General features: G+C 39.1%; 1 protein-coding gene across 3 annotated transcripts in view; it reads right to left on the reverse strand.

The window, feature by feature from the left end:
* The window catches only part of rel (v-rel avian reticuloendotheliosis viral oncogene homolog), a 63,661-nt gene that overhangs the window by 35,281 nt on the left and 6,583 nt on the right, over nt 1–21,797 (reverse strand). For 2 of the 3 annotated variants that reach the window (XR_007933554.1, XM_028820798.2), the window contains exons 2-5: nt 20,918–20,953; nt 13,415–13,554; nt 9,192–9,340; nt 2,327–2,418 (exon numbers count right to left, since the gene is read on the reverse strand). Coding sequence is in view for 2 of the 3 variants with exons in the window: in XM_028820798.2 (XP_028676631.1) it covers nt 2,327–2,418; nt 9,192–9,340; nt 13,415–13,554; nt 20,918–20,953 (417 nt within the window). In the remaining variant the exon portion in view is untranslated. The remainder of the gene's footprint in view (nt 1–2,326; nt 2,419–9,191; nt 9,341–13,414; nt 13,555–20,917; nt 20,954–21,797) is intronic. The other variant, XM_028820799.2, reaches the window with a different exon arrangement.

The raw sequence follows: 21,797 nt of genomic DNA on the forward strand, positions 1-21,797 counted from the left end.
GGCCAAATAATTTTGGGAGTAAAGTTAGAGTACCCAGACAGTGACCATACTGAGGATTGTACCCCAGGACTCTGTGAGGCAGCAGTATTAACCACTACACCATCCATAATTTGCATAATTTACAAAGGAAAACAGACCTTTAAAATAACTGTTCAAATTTATTAGCAATTTTATTAAGAGTGAAAAGTAAGTTTTACAGTTTTCATGCTTTTTTAACAATGCAATGGTGCAATTTGTGGCCTCTTCAACCACCAAACACTAAGTTTCAATGTTGTGCTGCAAGATCTCAAAAAACGGAAGTGTGTTGTAATATCTCTTCCTCTTGTTCTAATAATAAAGATTATTGTGAGGCCCATGTGCACATTGTTAGTAAAGCAAGAAACTTCCCTTTTTTGGTTTTATGTGAAACCTATTAAGCCAGTGAGTCCTACAGCCCCACAATTCCTTTTCATTGCATCTAATTAACAAATAGAAAAATATCAATGAAGTGCCACAAGTTTCAGAGTGCAATTATTTTGCACTTTGTTATATCCTTGGGTCTTCAATAGCAGTACCATGAGATGCCTGTTTTTTAATGGAACAATTCTTATAACACATATTATACAGCCAACTTGCAGTGAAAAAATTCAATGGTACACTATAAAATTTGATAACAATTTTATTTTATTTTAGAATCTAAACTGAAAAAACATACACAGTACTCTTTGACTTCACCCATAAATATCCACAATAATTAGTAGAAAATATGTATTCAATCTAACATCACATTTTACAGCTATTTTATTACATACTTTTTCATCAATTAAATGCACTGGTAACACACATAATCACATTTTGGACTAAACCTAAATTGGTGAAAGCTTTGAATTTACTACCATATTTTTAAAATAATATACATAATGAGATCATCTACTGATGAACACTGACTGAGACTTAAGAAACAAGCTCACATACAGCATGGGCATGTTTGTTAAAAAGAAGAAAGTTGCTTCATTTTTTTTTACTATCTCTGACAATATAGAAGTAAGTGACTACATAAAACCAATCATACATTAAAACAATAAAAGGTTACAAAGAAAGGTGTTTCTGGAAACAGGTGTTCTAGACATTTTAAACCAATGCTGTAGGTGAGTCTCTTTTTCACATATATTTATGGTTCACCACCATAAAGATAAGAAGAAAACTTCACCTTCCTGTTTACTCTCCAGTCACTCTAAGGCTCACTTTGCAGCTGCATTTAATGTCTTAGCAGTTGCTGTTTCCTGCCTGCTGTTAGCACTTTTAACTTTCCATTAAAACATGAATTTGCTCTTTTAATTAAATAAAAAGCAAAACATGGTCAAATCTAACAAAATAAATTACATCAATTTATTCCTAAGTAAGATTAGGGAAACTTGCATCTATTCTGCCAACAAGTATATGGCAGGGTCTTATTTGAGTGAGTTAACGCTGAGTTTTATCATACAGGAGCACAATCTCACATCAGTACAGTTTAGGGTTGATATGGAGCAGGGAGCAGGGAGCATGAAACCCTCAAAGTGTTCTCATAGAAGCAGAATATGCCACAACATAACCATTTATATAACCTCCTCCCCTATTCAGGACTGCAGGCAAGCCAACATTAATCTCACTAAAAGGGTACAGTGCAGTAACTCAGAAATCTGCAAGTACACACTTTTTCACTTAGGAGACAGAGGGGAAATTCAAACACAAAATGAGATTTCCCCAAAGTGACAATCCAATACACACTCTTCAGTTCTTAAACCAAGAGATGGATATTAGCTAACCACACCTTAATTAACAATTTGATATTACTTTGTTTTATATATTTGTATATACAAGCAAGTGAACATGTAAAGATGTTTAAAATAACCAGAATAACTGGAGATCTCATATAGCATAGTTACTTATTTATACTGTTACAGCATGAACTCTAAAACAATAATCAGAAGCACATTGAGTAGTGAGTAAAGAACTATATAAATGTAAATGATTATTATTATTAATAATAATAATAATAATAATAATAAATAAAACTCAGACTTCTGTTTACAAGAAATTGGAAACAGGATAGTGTGGTGTAGTGGTTAATACAATGCACTTTAAAACCACAAGGTTGCTGGTTTAATTCCTGCCTGTATCTCTCATTATTTGGTCCTGAGGAAATCAGGTGTGCTCTGTCTGCAATAAACAGAGGTAAAATGTACTGTATCCTGATTTTGTATGTCACCTCACCTAAATATATAATATAATACAGTTAAGCATATACCATTTTATTTAAAAAAAACAAACCTAGGTACTACAAAATGTAAGTTTTATTACTTACCATTGAATGGGTTGATGCATTTTTTTATACGTGACTCAATAGCATCCTTAACCTCTCTCCTTCGCACACACTGAATGCCAAGATTCTGGAAACTAAATATGGGAAGAAAATATAGGAAATATAATGATGATGAATAACCATAAAACATCTTATTGTGGGAAAATATTCCTGTCCTAATTACTGATATAGACTTGTTTGAAAAATATGCTTTTCTGCTGAACAACATTAAGATTGCATGAAGTACAAACTAAAGCAACACATTTTGTGGCTTTAAATTTTGATGAGCAGGATGTGTCAAGCAGCTAAGGGTGTCTAGAATCAGCCACATAAACAGATTATTATAGTAAAAAACAGGGAAAAAAAAGTAAACAAAATGACACAAATTTTTGTGATTTTTTTTCAGTTTGAAAGTGATACTAATCGTTAGTTGAAATATAAGAGTGGCATTATGGGACACCTTAGCAATTATTTAATCAATCTGATAAGCCAAGTTTTTCCTGTCACTTTCTGAATGCCTTCTGTTCTTGTAGTACTTTATGTACTATACTTCACAAGATGATAGAGATTTTACTTAAATTATGTTTTGTTCATCACTGATGGCGTAAAGTGGGCACAACACATCTCAGCCATTAATGCAAATGGTTCACCAATGCCTTCACTTCCTCAAGTATTTGTGGAAAGATTCTACAACCAACTTCTAACAGTACAACCAACTTCTAACAGTACAAAGTGAAGTCTGTACCTACTAGCTGTATTACACTCTGATATGACATCTGTCCAGCCAAGAAGCTCAACCCTGCTGGGGCCCATGGCCACCGCCAGATGGCACCTGTACAGCTCAGGAGCCCTGGACTGCAGGACTTCCACCTGCAGCCAGAAGAGGATCCAGGTGCACCTTAAGTACTTCCAAGTGCCTATGCAGTACTTCTACCACACTAGGGAGTGCTGTCGGTAGAGGATCAGAGTGCACCTGGAGCAATTCTGGGTGTACTAAAAAGGATGCCGCGTTTGAGGAGCAAGAGTCAGGAAGTGGAGGACAAAGCTTGCGTGGAAGAGGAGTGGAGACGGCTGAGGAGAAAGAAAATGAGAGAGAGAAAAAGGGACTGAGCAATAGTGTTGTGTTGTGTAGTTGTGTACTGTGCTCTAAAGTAGGGAGCTGGGGAATAGAGCTTCCCCTCAAGGAAAATAAAAGCGTGTGCTGCTCTTGGACTTGTATCTCTGTACCTTTCTGTGCCCCCGTATTTCCACAATATATACATTACGCATTGCTTTAGAAAAACACACAGCATTATTACAGACCTCAGCCATTATTATACACCCTTATTTGCACCAGCTGATGCAGGGATAAGTTTTTATTTTTCCTTACGTCTTAAAGCTATTTAACGGCCACTTGTAGTGACTACTGCATGAGAAAACTTGATGTGTGATTCTTACATTTACCATATGCTGTAGCTGTTAAAGTATTGTATTTTATTCATTCTCTGTTGTTTACAACTGCTACTAGTCTGCAAAACTAGTTAAAAATCCCAGGTCATTGTTATATTTTGGTGAAAGTCATTATAATGGAAGACAATTGCCTAGACATTAGATGAGAGCATTCATTACCCCTTTTGAGTGACCAAGAGGCAGCTGAATAGATGTAATTGGGTTGCACAAAAAAATGGAGTTGAGTAAGAAATGCCACTCTATATTTAGATATTCCAAGACAGATGAAAGGATGGTCTTTCCTTTTAAACTTCACTTTCTTCCTTCAAAAGGTGGTATTAAGCACATTAACTGACACACTGAAATCTCAGTTACTAATGTTGAAAAGGGGGTACATTTTGTAACACTTTAGTGCAGAACTTGCTTTTAAAAATTTTACTCTAATGGAATAGTTTCAGATCCTGTTTAATGGAATCTTGGAAATGGAGAGGATGCCTCAGGAGTGGAGAAGAAGTGTACTGGTGCCGATATTTAAGAATAAGGGGAATGTGCAGGGCTGCAGTAACTACAGGGGAATACAACTGATGAGCTACAACATGAAGTTATGGGAAAGAGTAGTGGAAGCTAGGTTGAGAAGTGAGGTGATGATTAGTGAGCAGCAGTATGGTTTCATGCCAAGAAAGAGCACCACAGATGCAATGTTTGCTTTGAGGATGTTGATGGAGAAGTATAGAGAAGGCCAGAAGGAGATGCATTGCGTCTTTGTTGACCTGGAAAAAGCATATGACAGGGTGCCTCGAGAGGAGCTGTGGTATTGTATGAGGAAATCGGGAGGGGCAGAGAAGTACTTAAGAGTTGCACAGGATATGTACAAGGGAAGTGTGACTGTGGTGAGGTCTGTGGTAGGAGTGACAGATGCATTCAAGGTGGAGGTGGGATTACATCAGGGATCGGCTCTGAGCCCTCTCTTATTTGCAATGGTGATGGACAGGTTGACAGACGAGATTTGACAGGAGTCACCGTGGACTATGATGTCTGCTGATGACATTGTGATCTGTAGTGATAGTAGGGAGCAGGTTGAGGAGACCCTGGAGAGGTGGAGATATACTCTAGAGAGGAGAGGAATGAAAGCCAGTAGGAACAAGACAGAATACATGTGTGTAAATGAGAGGGAGGTCAGTGGAATGGTGAGGATGCAGGAAGTAGAGTTGGTGAAGGTGGATGAGTTTAAATACTTGGGATCAACAGTACAGAGTAATGGGGATTGTGGAAGAGAGGTGAAAAAGAGAGTGCAGGCAGGGTGGAATGGGTGGAGCAGAGTGTCAGGAGTGATTTGTGACAGATGGGTATCAGCAAGAGTGAAAGGGAAGGTCTATAGGACGGTAGTGAGACCAGCTGTTATATGGGTTGGAGACGGTGGCACTGACCAGAAAACAGGAGACAGAGCTGGAGGTGGCAGAGTTAAAGATGCTAAGATTTGCATTGGGTGTGACAAGGATGGATAGGATTAGAAATGAGTACATTAGAGGGTCAGCTGGGAGACGAAGTCAGAGAGGTGAGATTGCGTTGGTTTGGACATGTGCAGAGGAGAGATGCTGGATATATTGGGAGAAGGATTCTAAGGATGGAGCTGCCAGGCAAGAGAAAAAGAGGAAGGCCTAAGAGAAGGTTTATGGATGTGGTGAAGGAAGACATGCAGGTGATGGGTGTGACAGAACAAGATACAGAGGACAGAAAGATATGGAAGAAGATGATCTGCTGTGACAACCCCTAACGGGAGCAGCCGAAAGAAGAAGAAGGAATAGTTTCAGATCCTGCAAACTTGAAACTTTTCTACAATTCAGTTGTACCCAAAATTGTGAGGTTAAACCAATTATATTTTGCTGAACTGAATGACAGGCTTCTTAAACATTTTAGCCAAATTCAGTTTATCTTATTCAAGCTAATTGTTATCTCTGTGTTAATGTTCTATATGTGTCTCTTAAAGTGTCAGTACTGTTCAAAGAGTTCAGTTAATGCTGACAATGACCTTCAAAATAGTTGCACTTCAAATTACTACAGGAGATCAGTATAGTCTAGAATTATTTACTAAACTGGTTAAGTGTTTTATAGTTGTGTTTGCATATTCTCACTAATGGCTAAAAATGTATGTAATTTGTGTGACTTGTTAGAAACACTGTACAGCACTGACAGTGAATAATAGTAAGCAGGACACTATATAAAAAGTGTATAACTTGAACATAGTAGATATATATTTGAATTTGTGTTTGACAGTCAGTACAACCTACATATTTATTGAAATAAGGGACACACTACCATTTTGCATCAAATACAACAAAATGTGCAAGTAAGTGTAGAAGCCATTGTTCACAGATCTCTAATTACAGCATTAGGAATTTCTTTGAAATGTAGATGGAATGTTTTCAAATTTCAAGAGTACTATGCTGCATGTGTCATTGTACATCACAAATCATGGCACAACAGACACTATATACCTTAGTGGAAAAAACAAGTGTGTAGTATGGTCTTGTGAATTATGGATAGGGTTGGGCAGATGATTTTACTACATTCTCATCCTGACAACTGTCTGACAGAGGACACTTTGACTCTAGGATGGAGTTCTTCCTGAAATGATTTTTAAATGTTCTCATGCAAATTTGAGCCCACTCAGAGCACTCCTGTTTCCACCAAAAGTATACAAACTTCATGTTAAGTTTAAATCAGTTAGCATCTCTAAGTTGCACCTGGTTTAAAAGTAGGAATGACCGTCTTTTGCCCGATCCATTTAGGACAGATTGTTTCCTTACAAGCAGTACACTGCTGAGGAGACAGTTCATGGCTCTCCATGACATTTAATACAATTATGACGAGGAATCCTGTGGGGGGTACTCCAAGAGTATGGGGTACCAGACCCCATGATAAGGGCTGTTCGGTCCCTGTACAACCGGTGTCAGAGCTTGGTCCGCATTGCCGGCAGTAAGTCGAACCCGTTTCCAGTGAGAGTTGGACTCCACCAGGGCTGCCCTTTGTCACCGATTCTGTTCATAACTTTTATGGATAGAATTTCTAGGTGCATCCAGGGCGCTGAGGGGTTCCGGTTTGGTGGGCTCAGGATTGGGTCACTGCTTTTTGCAGATGATGTTGTCCCGTTTGCTTCATCAGGCTCTCATCTCATCTCATCTTCAGCTCTCTCTGGATCGGTTCGCAGCCGAGTGTGAAGCGGCTGGGATGGGAATCAGCACCTCCAAATCCGAGACTATGGTCCTCAGCCGGAAAAGGGTGGAGTGCCCTCTCAGGGATGGGAGCGAGATCCTGCCCCAAGTGGAGGAGTTCAAGTATCTCGGGGTCTTGTTCACAAGTGAGGGAAGAATAGAGCGGGAGATCGACAGGCGGATTGGTGCAGCGTCCGCAGTAATGCGGGCTCTGCATCGGTTTGTCGTGGTGAAAATGGAGCTGAGCCGTAAGGCAAAGCTCTCAATTTACCAGTCGATCTACACTCCTACCCTCACCTATGGTTATGAGCTATGGGTAGTGACCGAAAGAACGAGATTGTGAATACAAGCGGCTGAAATGAGTTTCCTCCGCAGGGTGTCTGGGCTTTCCCTTAAAGATAGGGTGAGAAGCTCAGTCATCCAGGAGGGGCTCAGAGTAGAGCCACTGCTCCTCCACATCAAGAGGAGTCAGATGAGGTGGCTCGGGCATCTGATCAGGATGCCTCCTGGACGCCTCCCTGGTGAGGTGTTCCGGGCACGTCTAACCGAGAGGAGGCCCCGGGGAAGACCCAGGACACGCTGGAGGGACTATGTCTCTCGGCTGGCATGGGAACACCTCGGGATTTTCCCAGAAGAGCTAGAAGAAGTGGCTGGGGAGAGGGAAGTCTGGGCATCTCTGCTCAAGCTGCTGCCCCCGCGACCCGACCTCGGATAAGCGGAAGAGGATGGATGGATGGATGGATGGATGGATGGATGGATGGATGGATGGATGACGAGTCTATAAATATGTTTGTAAATGAAAAAATAGCATTGAATCCTTTTCATCTAAAAAGATGTACCTTTCTTTAAAGCCATGTTCACCAGGAAATAATGTAATACAAAATTCTGATTTGACTGATTTGTGCATACTCCATTTAAAATATTACTTAATGCAAAACAAAAGCAGACAAGGGTAAGTGATCTTAAGATAATTAAAATGAGTTAAAAAAAAGCTGTTGTCAAGATTGTGGTGTTTTCATTATGACTGCTCACTAACTATTGCATTAAGGTCCTTCCTTGGGAATTCCCACTCACATTATGCCTCCTAAGTTAAAAAGTAAAATTAGGAAGTATTTTATTTTGTGAATTTACAGAAGTTAACTTTTTAGAGATCGTATTACTAATACTGAATATTCATCATAAATGTCTGTTCAACATGTAAAACGTGAAACAAACACATGCAAAGTAAATAAGCAATAGTATTTTATGAATATACACTTTATTATACATATAAAAAGAGGGGTGAGCAATACTGCATTAAAGCTCCAGGTAATCGGGGTACAGTGAGGGGTTTACACGTTTCCCCTATTTTTATTGGGGTCTTATCGTGCAGACTACAATTTCCCCCCACATCCCACAGACATGCTGTTTTAAGTTAATCTGTGACTCAAGCATGGACAAATGTGAATGTGTGTAAGTGTAATTCCTGTCTGGATTAGGCCTTGGCTTCCTGAGACACTAATGTAGAAGCAGGGAAGCAGGACTCAGACAATGAATGGATAAACAGATGCAAGAAGGATAGAGACATTTTAAACTAGTAGTGTTCCTTTTGGATTATCCATCAAAAATTATTCAGTGAAAAAATGCTTCCTTGCGTAGGATCACACATTTTAAGAATGGACCATTCACCATTATCTGAGTCCACAAAGACAGGATATTCTTGAAGGATCAGAAAAAAGGGGCAAGAAATCAGTCCTGAAAAGTAAGCCAGTCAATCAAAAGGCACAGTCATTCAAATGTACATAATTACTAATATCAGGATAACTCAGAGTTGACAGTTAACCTAATACCCACATATTCATCATGTGTGAGGACCTGGACTATCCCAAGAAAACCCAGTTGGACATAAGGAGAAAATGCATACTGCACACTTTCACAGATCAGGAAACTGAACCCATGTCTATGGAGATGTGAAGAAGCAGTGACAACTGAAGCACTGTCATCCAGTAAAAGATCATCCATAGGCAATAAGACAGACAAATCTCTGTTTCTTAGCATGACAAGTGTGTTTTGGGATAATTAGTAACTGAAAAATCCAACAGGATTTGGTTCAAACTCAAAAGTATACAGCCCATATGACAAGGGTCACACCAAGTGCTGATTCATGTTACTTTGTAACAATTATACATTAGAATTAAAATATACTTATAAAATACAAACTGATTTGTTGATATACAACAGACACTTACGAAATTATTGTACGGTCTGGTCCAAACTCAGCTTCATAGTATCCATCTTTGCAATCTTTACCAACCAAATCATGTGGATGTGGTCTATAGGGCTCATTTTTAGTCACAAGTGAAACTCTGACTTTGCCTTTACCAAAGTAATTTTGAATCTGAAAGGAAAAAAACATCTAGCATATATCATAATGGTACTTGTTTAGAGCAATCACTTATTTGTTTAAAAGATTTTTATTTGCCAATAATAACCACTTTTAGAACAGGAAAAATGTAAGAGTTGATTACTAATGCCAGTTGAGCAAGTTCTCCACCTGATCAACATTCTAAATTATTGCTAGGGTTTTTGAATTAAATTAAAATTACTTTCAACAAGCTTAATTTATGTAGCAGATAAAACAATTACAGAAAAACTGGCCTTTCCTACAGTCTTTATCTAGGTTTACATACATTATGTTCCTTGATGTACATGTAGGTAATGAAGTTCACTGGTCAAAATGTAAAACAGTCAACATAAACTAGTGATAATAATGAAAAGCCCAATAAAAAGTAAGAATCGGTATGCAGGGAAAAAAAATAATGACAAAAACGTTACTGTTATTCTGTTAATACCACTGAAATGTAAATATGGGTCACCAAGTATCTGCTTTATCAGTGCATGTTACGATGACAATGATGTTTAGAAATGAACAGGCATCCATGTACCTTATATACATGATGATAATTTAGCATTGTATTGACAAGAATACGGACTTCTGGTAAAGCTACATGTGCCAATATTCCACTTATCTCAACAAACAGAATATTTTAAGCAACACTTTTACAAAGTTATTAAGAAATCTGGGTCTTTAAAAGTTAGATAAAAATGCAATGCTTCAAGGTGCTTCATATTTCTTTTTCTACTAGTGGGTTTCTGCATTCCTAATGATTAGCATGTTCATTTTTATAAATTCAACCATTTCCTTTTCAGCCACATTTCCTCATTACTTCCTATACTTCCTGTTTTTACAAGAAGCAACAGCAAATATTGAAATAACACTTACAATCACTGTAATGAGATTAAACCTCTACATGAAACATCAATTGAAATAAACTTTGTTTTTACATTATAACAACAATGCAACAACTCACACTGGACATAATGGAACTGTACCTTTACTGTACTTGCAAATCAAATGTTATTTTTTTTCCCTCAAAAATGACTTCACAACTTCAATGTTCTGCTGGTTTTATTTTGAAGTGTGGTATGTACTAGCATATCAACTTTAAGTGAGGACGGTTTGTATGGAAGCTTCGCACCTATTGCTCTGTACTTTAGCAATCAACTCAACGTTTGATTCAATAAGATTTGATCAAGGAGACTTTTGTCGTAGTCTACATCTAAGGTTAAAAATTTAGCTAAGTGACTGATAATAAACTTAAAATCATATTTTATGTGTAACTTATGAAGGCAGCAGAGCTGAAATGGAAACATATTGGGACTTCCCAGGGTATACAGAAAAATACTTTTTTTGTACGCATTTTATACTCCTGCAATATCAAAAAGGGGTGCTGGTTTTTAAGTTCAGTCCTGGGGGGACGCCATGGCTACAGGTCTTTATTCCATACAGTTTAACATTCAGTGCATCATTCTTTTTAATTAACTAATTTCAAACTTATATGGTTCACAAATACTTCTAAGAATTTCATAAATATTTGTATTGCTTGCTTTAAATGCTTGCGTCTCTTTTAATGTTTTCCTTTGAATGTACGCTCTTCTTCAGAGTTTGTTTCTTAATTGTAACCAAATGCTAATGAATAGCAGTGAGTTATGCGGACACAGACACAAACAATATTGAGTGCTAAAGCTGAAGAATTACTTCACTGCCATTTCCACTAGGTAGCTTACTAGACAAATAGATCAGTTTAAGTTAAAAAGAGGATGAAATGATTGTGAAATTGGTTGGAATAAAAACATCTAGCCATGGGGATCCCCAAAACTGAACTTAAGAACTACTGCTCTTCATTTTTGTGAGACCTATTTACTGGTTACTATAGAGATGTTAAAAATTAACAGTCTGCTCAGCTTTAACTATCAAAGGATTAAATTCTTCTTGTTGTTCTATCCACTTGTGCAAACACAGTTTCATCCTTGTTCTTCAATTTACAGTTGTAAATGTGCATTTTTTTGTTTATTATTATTAAACAGATTACAAACAACACAATATTAAGGTTGTAGTTAAAGTTCATTTGAGGTATATATTATTGATTTAATCTGCAGTTATTGACATGGTTTCCTGTTTTATAAACAATGCCTATGAGGGTTGGTGGCAGAATTGGCACTCCAGGCACCATAAAAAACCTCACACTGTTCCACTCCATCTGAACTAGTGTGGTGCTAAGGTGTCACCCATTGCATGGCTGCAGTCGGGTCCTAATCTGGGATCCTGAGCTGGTTTGTCATGGGGTGGGTGCAGCTATGTGTTGCAGGGCCGGATTTATATGAAAAGAGGCCCTAGGCTATTCCACTTATGAGGCCCTTTCACCTTCCATTTTTAAGTTTGTAAATTACATGAGAGATAATAAAATTTTGCTAACAATTTGAATGTAGGCCCCTCTTGATCTTGAGGCCCTAGGCTGAAGCCTAGTTAGCCTATAGGAAAATCCGGCCCTGATGTGTTGTATCAGCATGTGCTCCTATGGTAATCCAAAATAATCATTTTATTATAACAGGTACTATGTTGTCAAATGCAGTGGGATGCACTCTGTAAATGCCACATGTCTTACAAGTATTTGGTACAGGATATAAATAATGCTTTGGTACTATGCCCAAGAGATGGAAAATTACACATATAAAACAAGCTTTCCATGGCACACTGCATTGGAGGAAGGCATGTTACAAGAAACAAATAAATACATTGACGCATAAAATAATTGTGAACTCTTTGAGCTGGACAACATATGCATAATATTGCTTAAGCATTAATATATTCTGCATAATTTTATTGTTTTAAGTATTTACCCCATACTTTAGGCTTTGTAGAATACAATCTGAGAGCAACTGCAAAATTTAGTCTTCTTGTTTATGCCTCTATGACCTTTGCACAGATAGATAAGACATGTTTTCCCAATATTCATTACAGAATTGAACAAACTCTCCTGGGTTGTAAAACAGAGTAATTGTAAACTTTAACCTTCTGTATGAATAATTTGCTTCCATATGCCTCCGTTCAGTGTCCTTTCTCTCTTGATAAGTATTAGGTTCCTGACACAGAAAATCATCCCCAAAATATGAATGACAAGCCTGGTACGACATGGATGTTCTTGATGGTCACCTCATCCTAGCAATTTACTGTTAGTGGCTTTATCTTTAAAGTACTGCAGAGATCAATCTCTGATATACAATCAATTTACTCTATACATGTTCTCCACCTCAGCCACTGAAGTTCTGTAAGGATGTTCAATAGATTTTTATTGACTTATCTGACAAATGCCTTCCAAGACTGTTTCTTTACTCTGGAACTTTCCATTTAAATAAATTATGTGCTCCTCTGATTTTTCAACAGTTTTCAAAAGTTTTTTTTGTAACACCCCCAATTATCTATCTAATAAAAACTATTAAGAAGTAGTAAGCAGAAGTCCATGATCTAGTACGCCAAATTTCCCCTCTGAAATGAACTGTCAAAAATGTGATTTTATAAAGACAAGTTTATATGTGAATTCATGTGAAAGAACTGACATTTCATACGTTTAGCTCAAACATGGACATGACTTGCCCAAGAGCTCAGTTTGTCAAGTCTAAAAAATAAATACTTACAAAGTCATGGCACAGTTTATTTTAAATTCCATAGGGTTGAAAACAGAATTTCCACTCTCCATTAAAGATACTGCAAGATGTGTTAAGAACAAAAAACTACATGGAAATATATTTCAATTTTAGTTTGTGCATCAGTAACAAAATGTGAAAAAGCAATGTGACCAAATATATCCATATGTAATAAACTGGCTAGGTTGCACATATTTTCACAACTAGGGTTTAGAAATAGAGTACAAGTTATGTATTTATTACTTTTTCTTCAATATATTTGTTGTAAACCACATAATTTTGGGATTCCAAAACACTTTATTTTGGCCTACAGTTACAAATATTGTATTAATTATCATACTGCCAAAACAGATAATAGTGTCCTGAATACGCAACAATTTAGTCTTGTCTAAAATACAAACAATAAGTCCAATTGCTTTCTCTGTACCTGTATGCTGGGGTATGATCTGTTGTTGTCTGTGCTGCGCTCTCCTGGTATGCTACCTGCTGATCGACCTTCACATTTATATCGAAATCTCATGCCCCTTTGCCGAGGCTCCTCATGAATTTGAGCATGTGGCTCCCCACCTAAAAACAAAGGAGGTGACTGTTAGAAAAAAGCATAAACTGCATAATAGCAATAATAAACATATAGCAGCAAAATAACAGTTTATCAAAATAATAGTGAAACCTGTTCATTGAGACAATATATTATACTGTCTGCTGAATGGTATATTAATCCAGTTTCAGAACCTGCCTTTTAATAAATGGTTTTGGGAAGCTAGAATTTATTCCGACAGTACTAGATGCAAAGCAGAACCTGTCCGGAATGGCTTGCTAGTCAGCTGCACCTACAGTCAATCATGGCAGTACAATTTAAAGTCACCAATTCTAAACTAAAAGAATAGTCTTTGGGATGTGGGAGATAAAGAAACTGTAGTATCAAGAAAAAATGCACATGGTCACTGAGAGAACGTGTAAACTACACACAATCAGGGAGCTTAACAGGAGTTGAACCTAGGTCCCTTTAACGGTAATGCAGCATAGCAAACCTGTACCATCCCTTTATATTCAATTCCTACTATCTGAATACATTCTTTGTGAGTAATGAGAGAACAGCTTAAATGGTGTGGCAACAATGAGGGACAAACCCCATATTGGAAAAGAAGTTGGCTCTGGCAGAGATTAGAACATCAGAACAATCTAGAAGAGAACAGGCCATTCAGCCCAACAAAGTTTCCCACTCCTATCGACTTAATTCTTCTAACATAACATTAAGTTTTCTAAAATAACAACATTAGATCTACATTTGTAAGTTTCTAAAGTCCCACTGTCTACCACACTACTTGATAGCTTATTCCATGTGTCTGTGGTTCTCCGTGTAAAGAATATGTTTGTGCAAAATTTATCCTTAACAAGTTTCCATCTGTGTCCTTGTGTTCTTGATGAACTCATTTTAAAGTAGAAGTCTTGATCCAATGTCCTAATTCCCTTCATAATTTTAAACACTTCAATCATGTTTCCTCTATATTTTTTTTTGCTTAAATTGAAAAGGTTTATAATTCATTCCCTGTAATCAGCCAAGTCGCTCTTCTCTGGACTTATTCTAGTGCTACTATGTCCTCTTTGTAGCCTGGAGGCCAAATTTGTACAGCATATGCATAATACTGCTTAAGCATTAATATACATGGTGTACTTCGATTTTCAGACCTCCCATTGTTTATTAAAACCTAACATTTTTACTTCTGTCAAATCTGCCACAAATTATGTCCTGGATATGATGTTAAACTGCATCGGGCCCTACAAGAGGTCCTTCAACTTCCTGGGAAATCATGGGGGTTGGTGGCAGGATTGGCACTCTAGCCACCATAAAAAAAAATTCACCCAGCTCTGAGACAACAGAAAGGACTTCTTTCTGCTCTCCGCAGGAGTAGCTCTGCTGCAGCTGCCCATAGGAAGGGCTGCTCGCATTATGAAGGGGATGGGGGAAAGCCCTCGGGAGCCCCATTACCAGAAGAGTCAAAACCATCGGAAAGCCAATGGGGTCAGGCCTGTTGGGGATTAGAACTAATAGCACAACACAACACTAAGGCGTCGCCCGCTGCACAGCAGCACTCAGGTCCCAATTTGAGGCGGCCCATCTAGGTAAGAGCATGGAACATCTTGACTTTCTGGCATGATCATCTTCCTCTGCTGTCGGAGGAGCTGCGTAAACTCCGCATTTCAGTGGTGTCACTCTCTGAGGTGAGCAGACCTGGGACTGGCCAGATCTCTGTAGGTGGGTACACCTCTTATTGGTCTGGTCACTCTGATTGCTGTCATATTCAGGGAGTTGCTGTTGCGGATCGGCTTCTTCCAATAATACATTCGTTAAAAGGAGTGACATCGGATACTATGAGACTCAGATTATGGCGCTCTCTGGGTGCCTTGTCTTTTGTCTCAGTGTACACTCTGACCACGGTGTGTAATGTCTCGGTGAGGGAGACATTTTACTTTCAACTTCACTCGGTGCTTGGTGGATGCCCACAAGGTGACACTCCTCTGGTCATGGTTGACTTCAAATCAGCCACTGGCACTGACAGGGCTGGCTATGAGGATTGTCTTGGTCCCCGTGGGTCTGGTGACCATGGTGAAAGTGGCTCAGTGTTCCTTGACTTTGCAAAAAGTCAAGGGCTGCGAATCGCTGGATCCTGGTTCCAGCACCAGGAGCCACATTGTTGGACTTGGTACTCCAATACTGGTGGTGTGGTGAAGGAGATCGATCACATTCTTGTGAGCAGACGCTGGAGGCTCTTACAAAACTTCAGGGTCTACAGAAGTGCCCAGTTTGTGAATTCTGACCACAGACTTGTTGTTGCTACCACCTACTAGGAAAATTAGACTGGACCTGGCTAGACTCCAAGATCAGGCTGTTTCTGACGAGTCTGCACTCAGTTTGTGTGAGGAACTTACGGATTTGGGTGCAACTGCCAATCGTAATGTGATGTGGCAGACCTTCTGTGACAAGGTGGCTTATGGAACGGTCCTTACAGATGACACTGCAGTTGTGACCCACTGAGCTGGCTACTTTGAGCAGCAGTTTAAAGCTGATCCTCGCGCTAGGACGTTGAATATCTCTGGGTCCACGGTTCTTGGGGCTGGTCCTCCAACCACTCAATCCCACTGAGATTGCAGAGGTGGTGAACCAGCTGAGGGTAGGGAATCCTGCAGGGATCTGTGGTATCCGTGGTGAACTTCTCCGGACTGGTGGTAAGGCTGTCCTCCTGGCATTGCAAGCAATATTTGCTTCCATTTGGGAGACAGTCATCATCACAACTGACTGGAAAACGGGACTTGTCATCCCTATCTGGAAAGGGAAGGGTGATCGCCTGGATTGCGGCAACTACAGGGGAATAACAGTGCTCTCGGTGCTGGATAAGGTCCTTGCTTACGGTCATCCTCAATAGGATCCGTGATCACTTGCTCACCTGCCAGTTACTGGAGCAGTCTGGTTTTACACCTAAGAGATCTACCATTGACCGCATTCTGGCACTGAGGATTCTTATGGAGCGCAAACGCAAATATCAGCAGTTTCTTTGCAGCTTTCGTTGATTTTCATAAAGCAATCAACTCAGTTGATCGGACTTCCCTGTGGGACATCCTCAGACTTCGCGGGATCCCCTCAAGGTTGCTGGATATTATGGCCAGCCTGTACACTGGTATTGTGAGTGCTGTGCAGAGTGGAGGCAGAACCATTACATTTTTCCCAGTGGATTCTGGGGTTCATCATGGGTGTGTTCTTGCTCCTACTCTGTTCAGTACTTGCATGGACTGGGTGTTGGGCCAGGTCGTAGGTTCAGCGGCTGTGGGGCATCTGTTGGCGAAGAAGGATTCATTGATCTTGACTTTACTGACGATGCTGTAATCTTCGCACAGTCAATGGAGGCTCTGATAGGGGCTCTCAAGAGACTAAGTGTGGAGTCTGAGTGTCTGGGCTTGTGAGTGTCCTGGATAAAAACCAAGATCCAGGCCTTTAATGACCTCTTAGGCACAGCCATCAGCAGTGTGTCTGTCTGCGGAGTGTTGACCTTGTCGAGAGGTTTACTTACCTCGGCAGTGACATTCATGTCTATGGTGAATCTTCCTATGAAGTCAGTAGATGGATTGGAAGAGCATGGGTGGGGGTCATGAGGTCACTGGAAAGGGGTGTGTGGCGCTCCCAATATCTATGCAAAAGGGCGAATGGTCAACGTCTTTAGAGTCCTGGTGTTTCCTGTCTTGTTATATGGTTGCGAGACATGGACCTTATCCAGTGACCTGAGACAAAGACTGGACTCCTTGAGTACTGTGTCTCTACGGAGAATCCTTGGGTACTACTGGTTTGACTTTGTGTCAAATGAGCAATTGCTCATGGAGTCCCGAATGAGGCACATTACCTGCACTTTGAGGGAGCATCAGTTACAGCACTACGGCCATGTGGTCCGATTCCCCAAGGTTGATCCAGCTTGCAGGATCCTCATTGTTGAGGAACCGAGTGGCTGGACCAGGCCAAGGGGATGCTCACATAACACCTGGCTGTGGCAGATAGAGGGTCATTTCCGGAGGGTGGGACTGGACCGCATGTCCGATTGGGTGGTTGCCAACCAGGATCCTAAGCTGTTTCGTCATGTGGTGGGTGCGGCAACACGCTGTATGCATGTTCCCCAACCTGACCTGACCTCTATGCTGTCCAAGTCCTTCTGTAATGATTCAACAGATTTAAATTATCTACCAATCTACCTATCTTGGTATCATCTGCAATCTTAACCAGCTTATTACTTATATTCCTATCCAAATCATTTATATGTATTAAAAATAGCACTGGCCCTAGAACTGACACCTGTGGAACACCACTCTTAACATCAGCCAATTCTAATAGGGTTCCTTGTACCATCTCCCTCTGCTTTCTGTCTCTGAACTAATTCTGCATCCATCTATAAACAACACCCAGAACTCCCACTTCTTTAAGTTTGATACCAAACCTCTCAAGTGGGAATTTATTAAATGCTTTCTGAAAGTCAAGATAAATAATATCATATGCTTCACTTTGATCATACCCTTTTGTTGCTTCCTCATAGAATTCCAGCATGTTAGTAAAACACGACCTCCCTCTTCTGAACTCATGCTGACTGTTCAGTAAAACTCCTGCTCTTGCCAGGTGTTGCTCAATCTTATCCTTAATGATGCCTTCCATTAATTTTCTTGTGATGCACATTAATCGTACTGTCCTATATAGTAGTTGTTTGGATCTGCCTGGTCACCCTTTTTATATACCAGGATAATATTTGTCATTTTCCAATCTACTCAGAATTTTCTCAGTTCGTAGCGGCTTCCTAAAAATATGCGTGAAGTGTTGATATTTGTACTCGTTAACCTCCTTAAGAACTCGAGGGTAAATATTGATCTGGTCCTGGTGATTCGTTTGATTTCAGTCTATTTAATCTGAGCAGTATTTCTCCCTCTATAATTTTCAAACCACTCACTACATCATAGCAGTCCATAGCAGTTTACTGCAAGGAGGTCATCTACTTCCTCACATGTGAAACCTCAGAAAAATATGACTTTAGAACATCTACTATTTCACTGTCTGTATTTTTGAATTCCCCTTTACTATTTTTGATGTACTTCACTTCCTCCTTGACTTTTCTTTTACTACTAAAATACTAAAAGAATCTCTTTGAGTAGTCTTTTGCCTTATCTGCTATATTCCTCTTAACTGCCTTTTAGCCTCCGTAATATCCTCCTTAATGGCTTCCCTCAAGTCATCATAAGCCCTAAGATTCACATTGGAGTTATTACTCTTTTACTCATAATACAGCTATTTATTCCTTGGCAGCTTCTTTTTTCAACTCTTTATTTCTTACTAATTCCAAATTTAGATATGTCCTTGTCCTGCATTATACGTAAATAGTTTTTAAACCTGTTCCGCTGCTCCTCAGCTGTCTTCATGCTAAAAAGTTTATCCCATCCCATCCTCATTGGACTTAGCCGCATCTGCTCAAAATTTGCCCTGCCAAAGTTAAACAGTTTTAGTCTTTGCACCCATATTCTTCTAAAACACTGAGAAATATATTATATTATGGTCACTTGACCCCAGTGATTCAATCACCTCTCTACACCCTCAATTCTATCGTGATCATTAAAAAATACTGTATTTGGACAGGCTTGGTGCTTTAACATGCTGTGTTAAAAAACAGTCACTGATTACTTTGAAAAACCACTGCTCTTGTGCTCCACTATTTGAAAGGTTATTCCAGTTAATATTCTGGTAATTAAATCCATCACTATAATATCCCCATGCAAACCTGTCTTTTTAATAGTACTAAAAAGATTTTTATTGTAATTACTGTCTGCATTGGGTCGTTTATAACACACTCCCATATAAGGCCTAATGCTTTTCAGACAAAGCCACATGTCCTCCCTATGGTATGGCTTATCGTCAAACTGAATAGGACTTGCAGTTAAGTTCTGTTTGACATAAAGAGGAACCCCACCTCCTTTACTGTTGTCTATCCTTCCTAAAAATGTGTATCCCTATATGTTATACTCGTTGTCATCCTTTTATTTAGCCAGGTTTATGCTTTTGCAATAATATCATAATTATGCTCTGCTACATATACCTCCAACTTACTTGTTTTATTTTTGATACTTCAAGCATTAATAAGGCAAGCAAAATGGTCTCTATTATTCTGCCAAAACTAACATCACTATGGGGCACTAAACCCTGCTGTATGTACCAGAAAGGAATATGACAGGGGGCATGACAGAAAGCGCACTGGATGAAAACAAATAATGTTTTATCAGGAAACCGACAGCAAGGAAACACAAGTAGTTGCACCGATCACAGACCTTCCTTTGCAGAGCATTAAGAGCCAGGAGGAAAAAGCAGAGATGGCAACACAAGTTCCCAATAACAAAAAAGGTAGCTGAGGACTTGCTTTGACAATCCTACTCTTTGTCTGTGGCAAAAGACTCAAGAAAGCAGAAACTCCACAGGCTGCTAGGGTGAGTTCCTATCTATTGTCCCTGAGACAAATATGGCCTCACTGAACCTGAAAGTGATTCTGGGGTTAAGTCATAAAGGGGCTGGGAGGCAGGTCATTAAAATATCCTGACAGCCAGAGGCCTAGAGATTACAGACTTGGGGAGAATTCTGGGAAAAGCAGTTGACTAACAGAAGCGAGAGAGAGTTAGATAGATACGAGGTAAGTGGAGGATTCAATGTCAGTGTCATTGTCTTTTGTGTAGGAAAGTGGTTTGAAGCCAATCAAGGCCAGTCCACAGTTGCTTTGGATATCTTCATAGTCTGCTTACTTTGTACTTGTTTGTTCTTTTTTTTTCATCCCTCACTGTGTACTCTGTTTATCAAAGATAAAATTTTTACATAATTTGACCTGATTGAAATTGTTCTTGGTGCAGGGGTACTTACAAGAAGATCTACAAGTAGACAGGATATCACCACACTAAAACTAAATTATTCATAAAAGAAAGTTTGTGAGAAATAAACTTAAGATTTTGGTTATTATGCAAATTAAGATCATGAATGAATGGTAAGCACCAAGAAATGTCAGTCTCCCAAGTGACTTGGTTACTTATCTAGTTAAAAGCTTAATTTTACTTATTGACTTTTGCAAGTAATATAAATGTATAAAAGAAAAAAATCACATAAATTGCTTAGTGTAAATATATATTATATGTCTTGTCAAGGATTTGTTTTGGCTTTGCACCCAGTTCTGCTGTATAAGGCTCTGAACCCACCCATCAAGCACTCTATATATAAATAAATAATATGCATTAATATGCATATGCAAACATATGCACACAAATCATATGCCATAACACAAGACACATTAGACAAATATAAATCTATGGGACACCATGCTAAAAGAAACTGGACAAATGCAATACAATTTAAAATAATAATTAGACCTACCTAGGAGGTGTGGAGACCTTACCACCAATGGTAGTGCTGAGAGAAAAACAAAAAACAGATTTGATCATATACAGTGGATGCATACACTATGTATTTTGACCTTCTTAGTTGTTGTTTTAAGACATGGAATATTAATAAGAATATACTGCACTGCATTACTGTCAAATGATAAAAGAAAATGCTAAAGCATCTTAGAAAATATATTCATCCATTCTTTATTTTTGATCCCACTCCGTCCAGTTCATGGCCACAGGAATCTGGAGCTTATACTGTATGGCAGCATATGGCAGCTTGCTTAACAAGAAGTACACAATGAAAAATTATGAAAATTAAAAAAATCTGACATAACACCAGTTAGTGGAAGGGTAAAAGAAATGCTTATGTTATTTAAAAATCTTCCGAAGCACAATAAAACTGGTAACTGGTAAACAGCACAACTGCATATCCTTTGAAAATACATCATCTAAAACCAAATTTCCTAAAGGAAAGGGCACTTTTACGAAAGATGGTTTATTAAAATCTATATTACTAAACGACAGTTTAATTTATGCACGGCGGACGCACCGAGGCGCATGCGTACAGCGCCTCGGCGCCCCAGAGTCAAACCCAGCGGCTTCCCAGAGTCAGTAGGTGGCGCCCAAACAACACAACCTGTAAACTAAACTTGCTCTAATCCACTGTGCCAGCAGTCAGTGTGGTATATTTAGATCACATGACGGTAATTCAGTATTAAAAATAAGTTCAGTTATGATTCCTAACAGTAAACGACGTCTACCTAACGATACAGCCACAGAATAACAAAGACGAGACTGCATAGATAAAAACAATAAACGGAGGCTCCTACAACACACTTCAAAAACACCACACGCAAAGAAGTCAC

The sequence above is a fragment of the Erpetoichthys calabaricus genome, chromosome 15 (genome assembly GCF_900747795.2).
Source record: "Erpetoichthys calabaricus chromosome 15, fErpCal1.3, whole genome shotgun sequence".
NCBI lineage: Eukaryota > Metazoa > Chordata > Cladistia > Polypteriformes > Polypteridae > Erpetoichthys > Erpetoichthys calabaricus.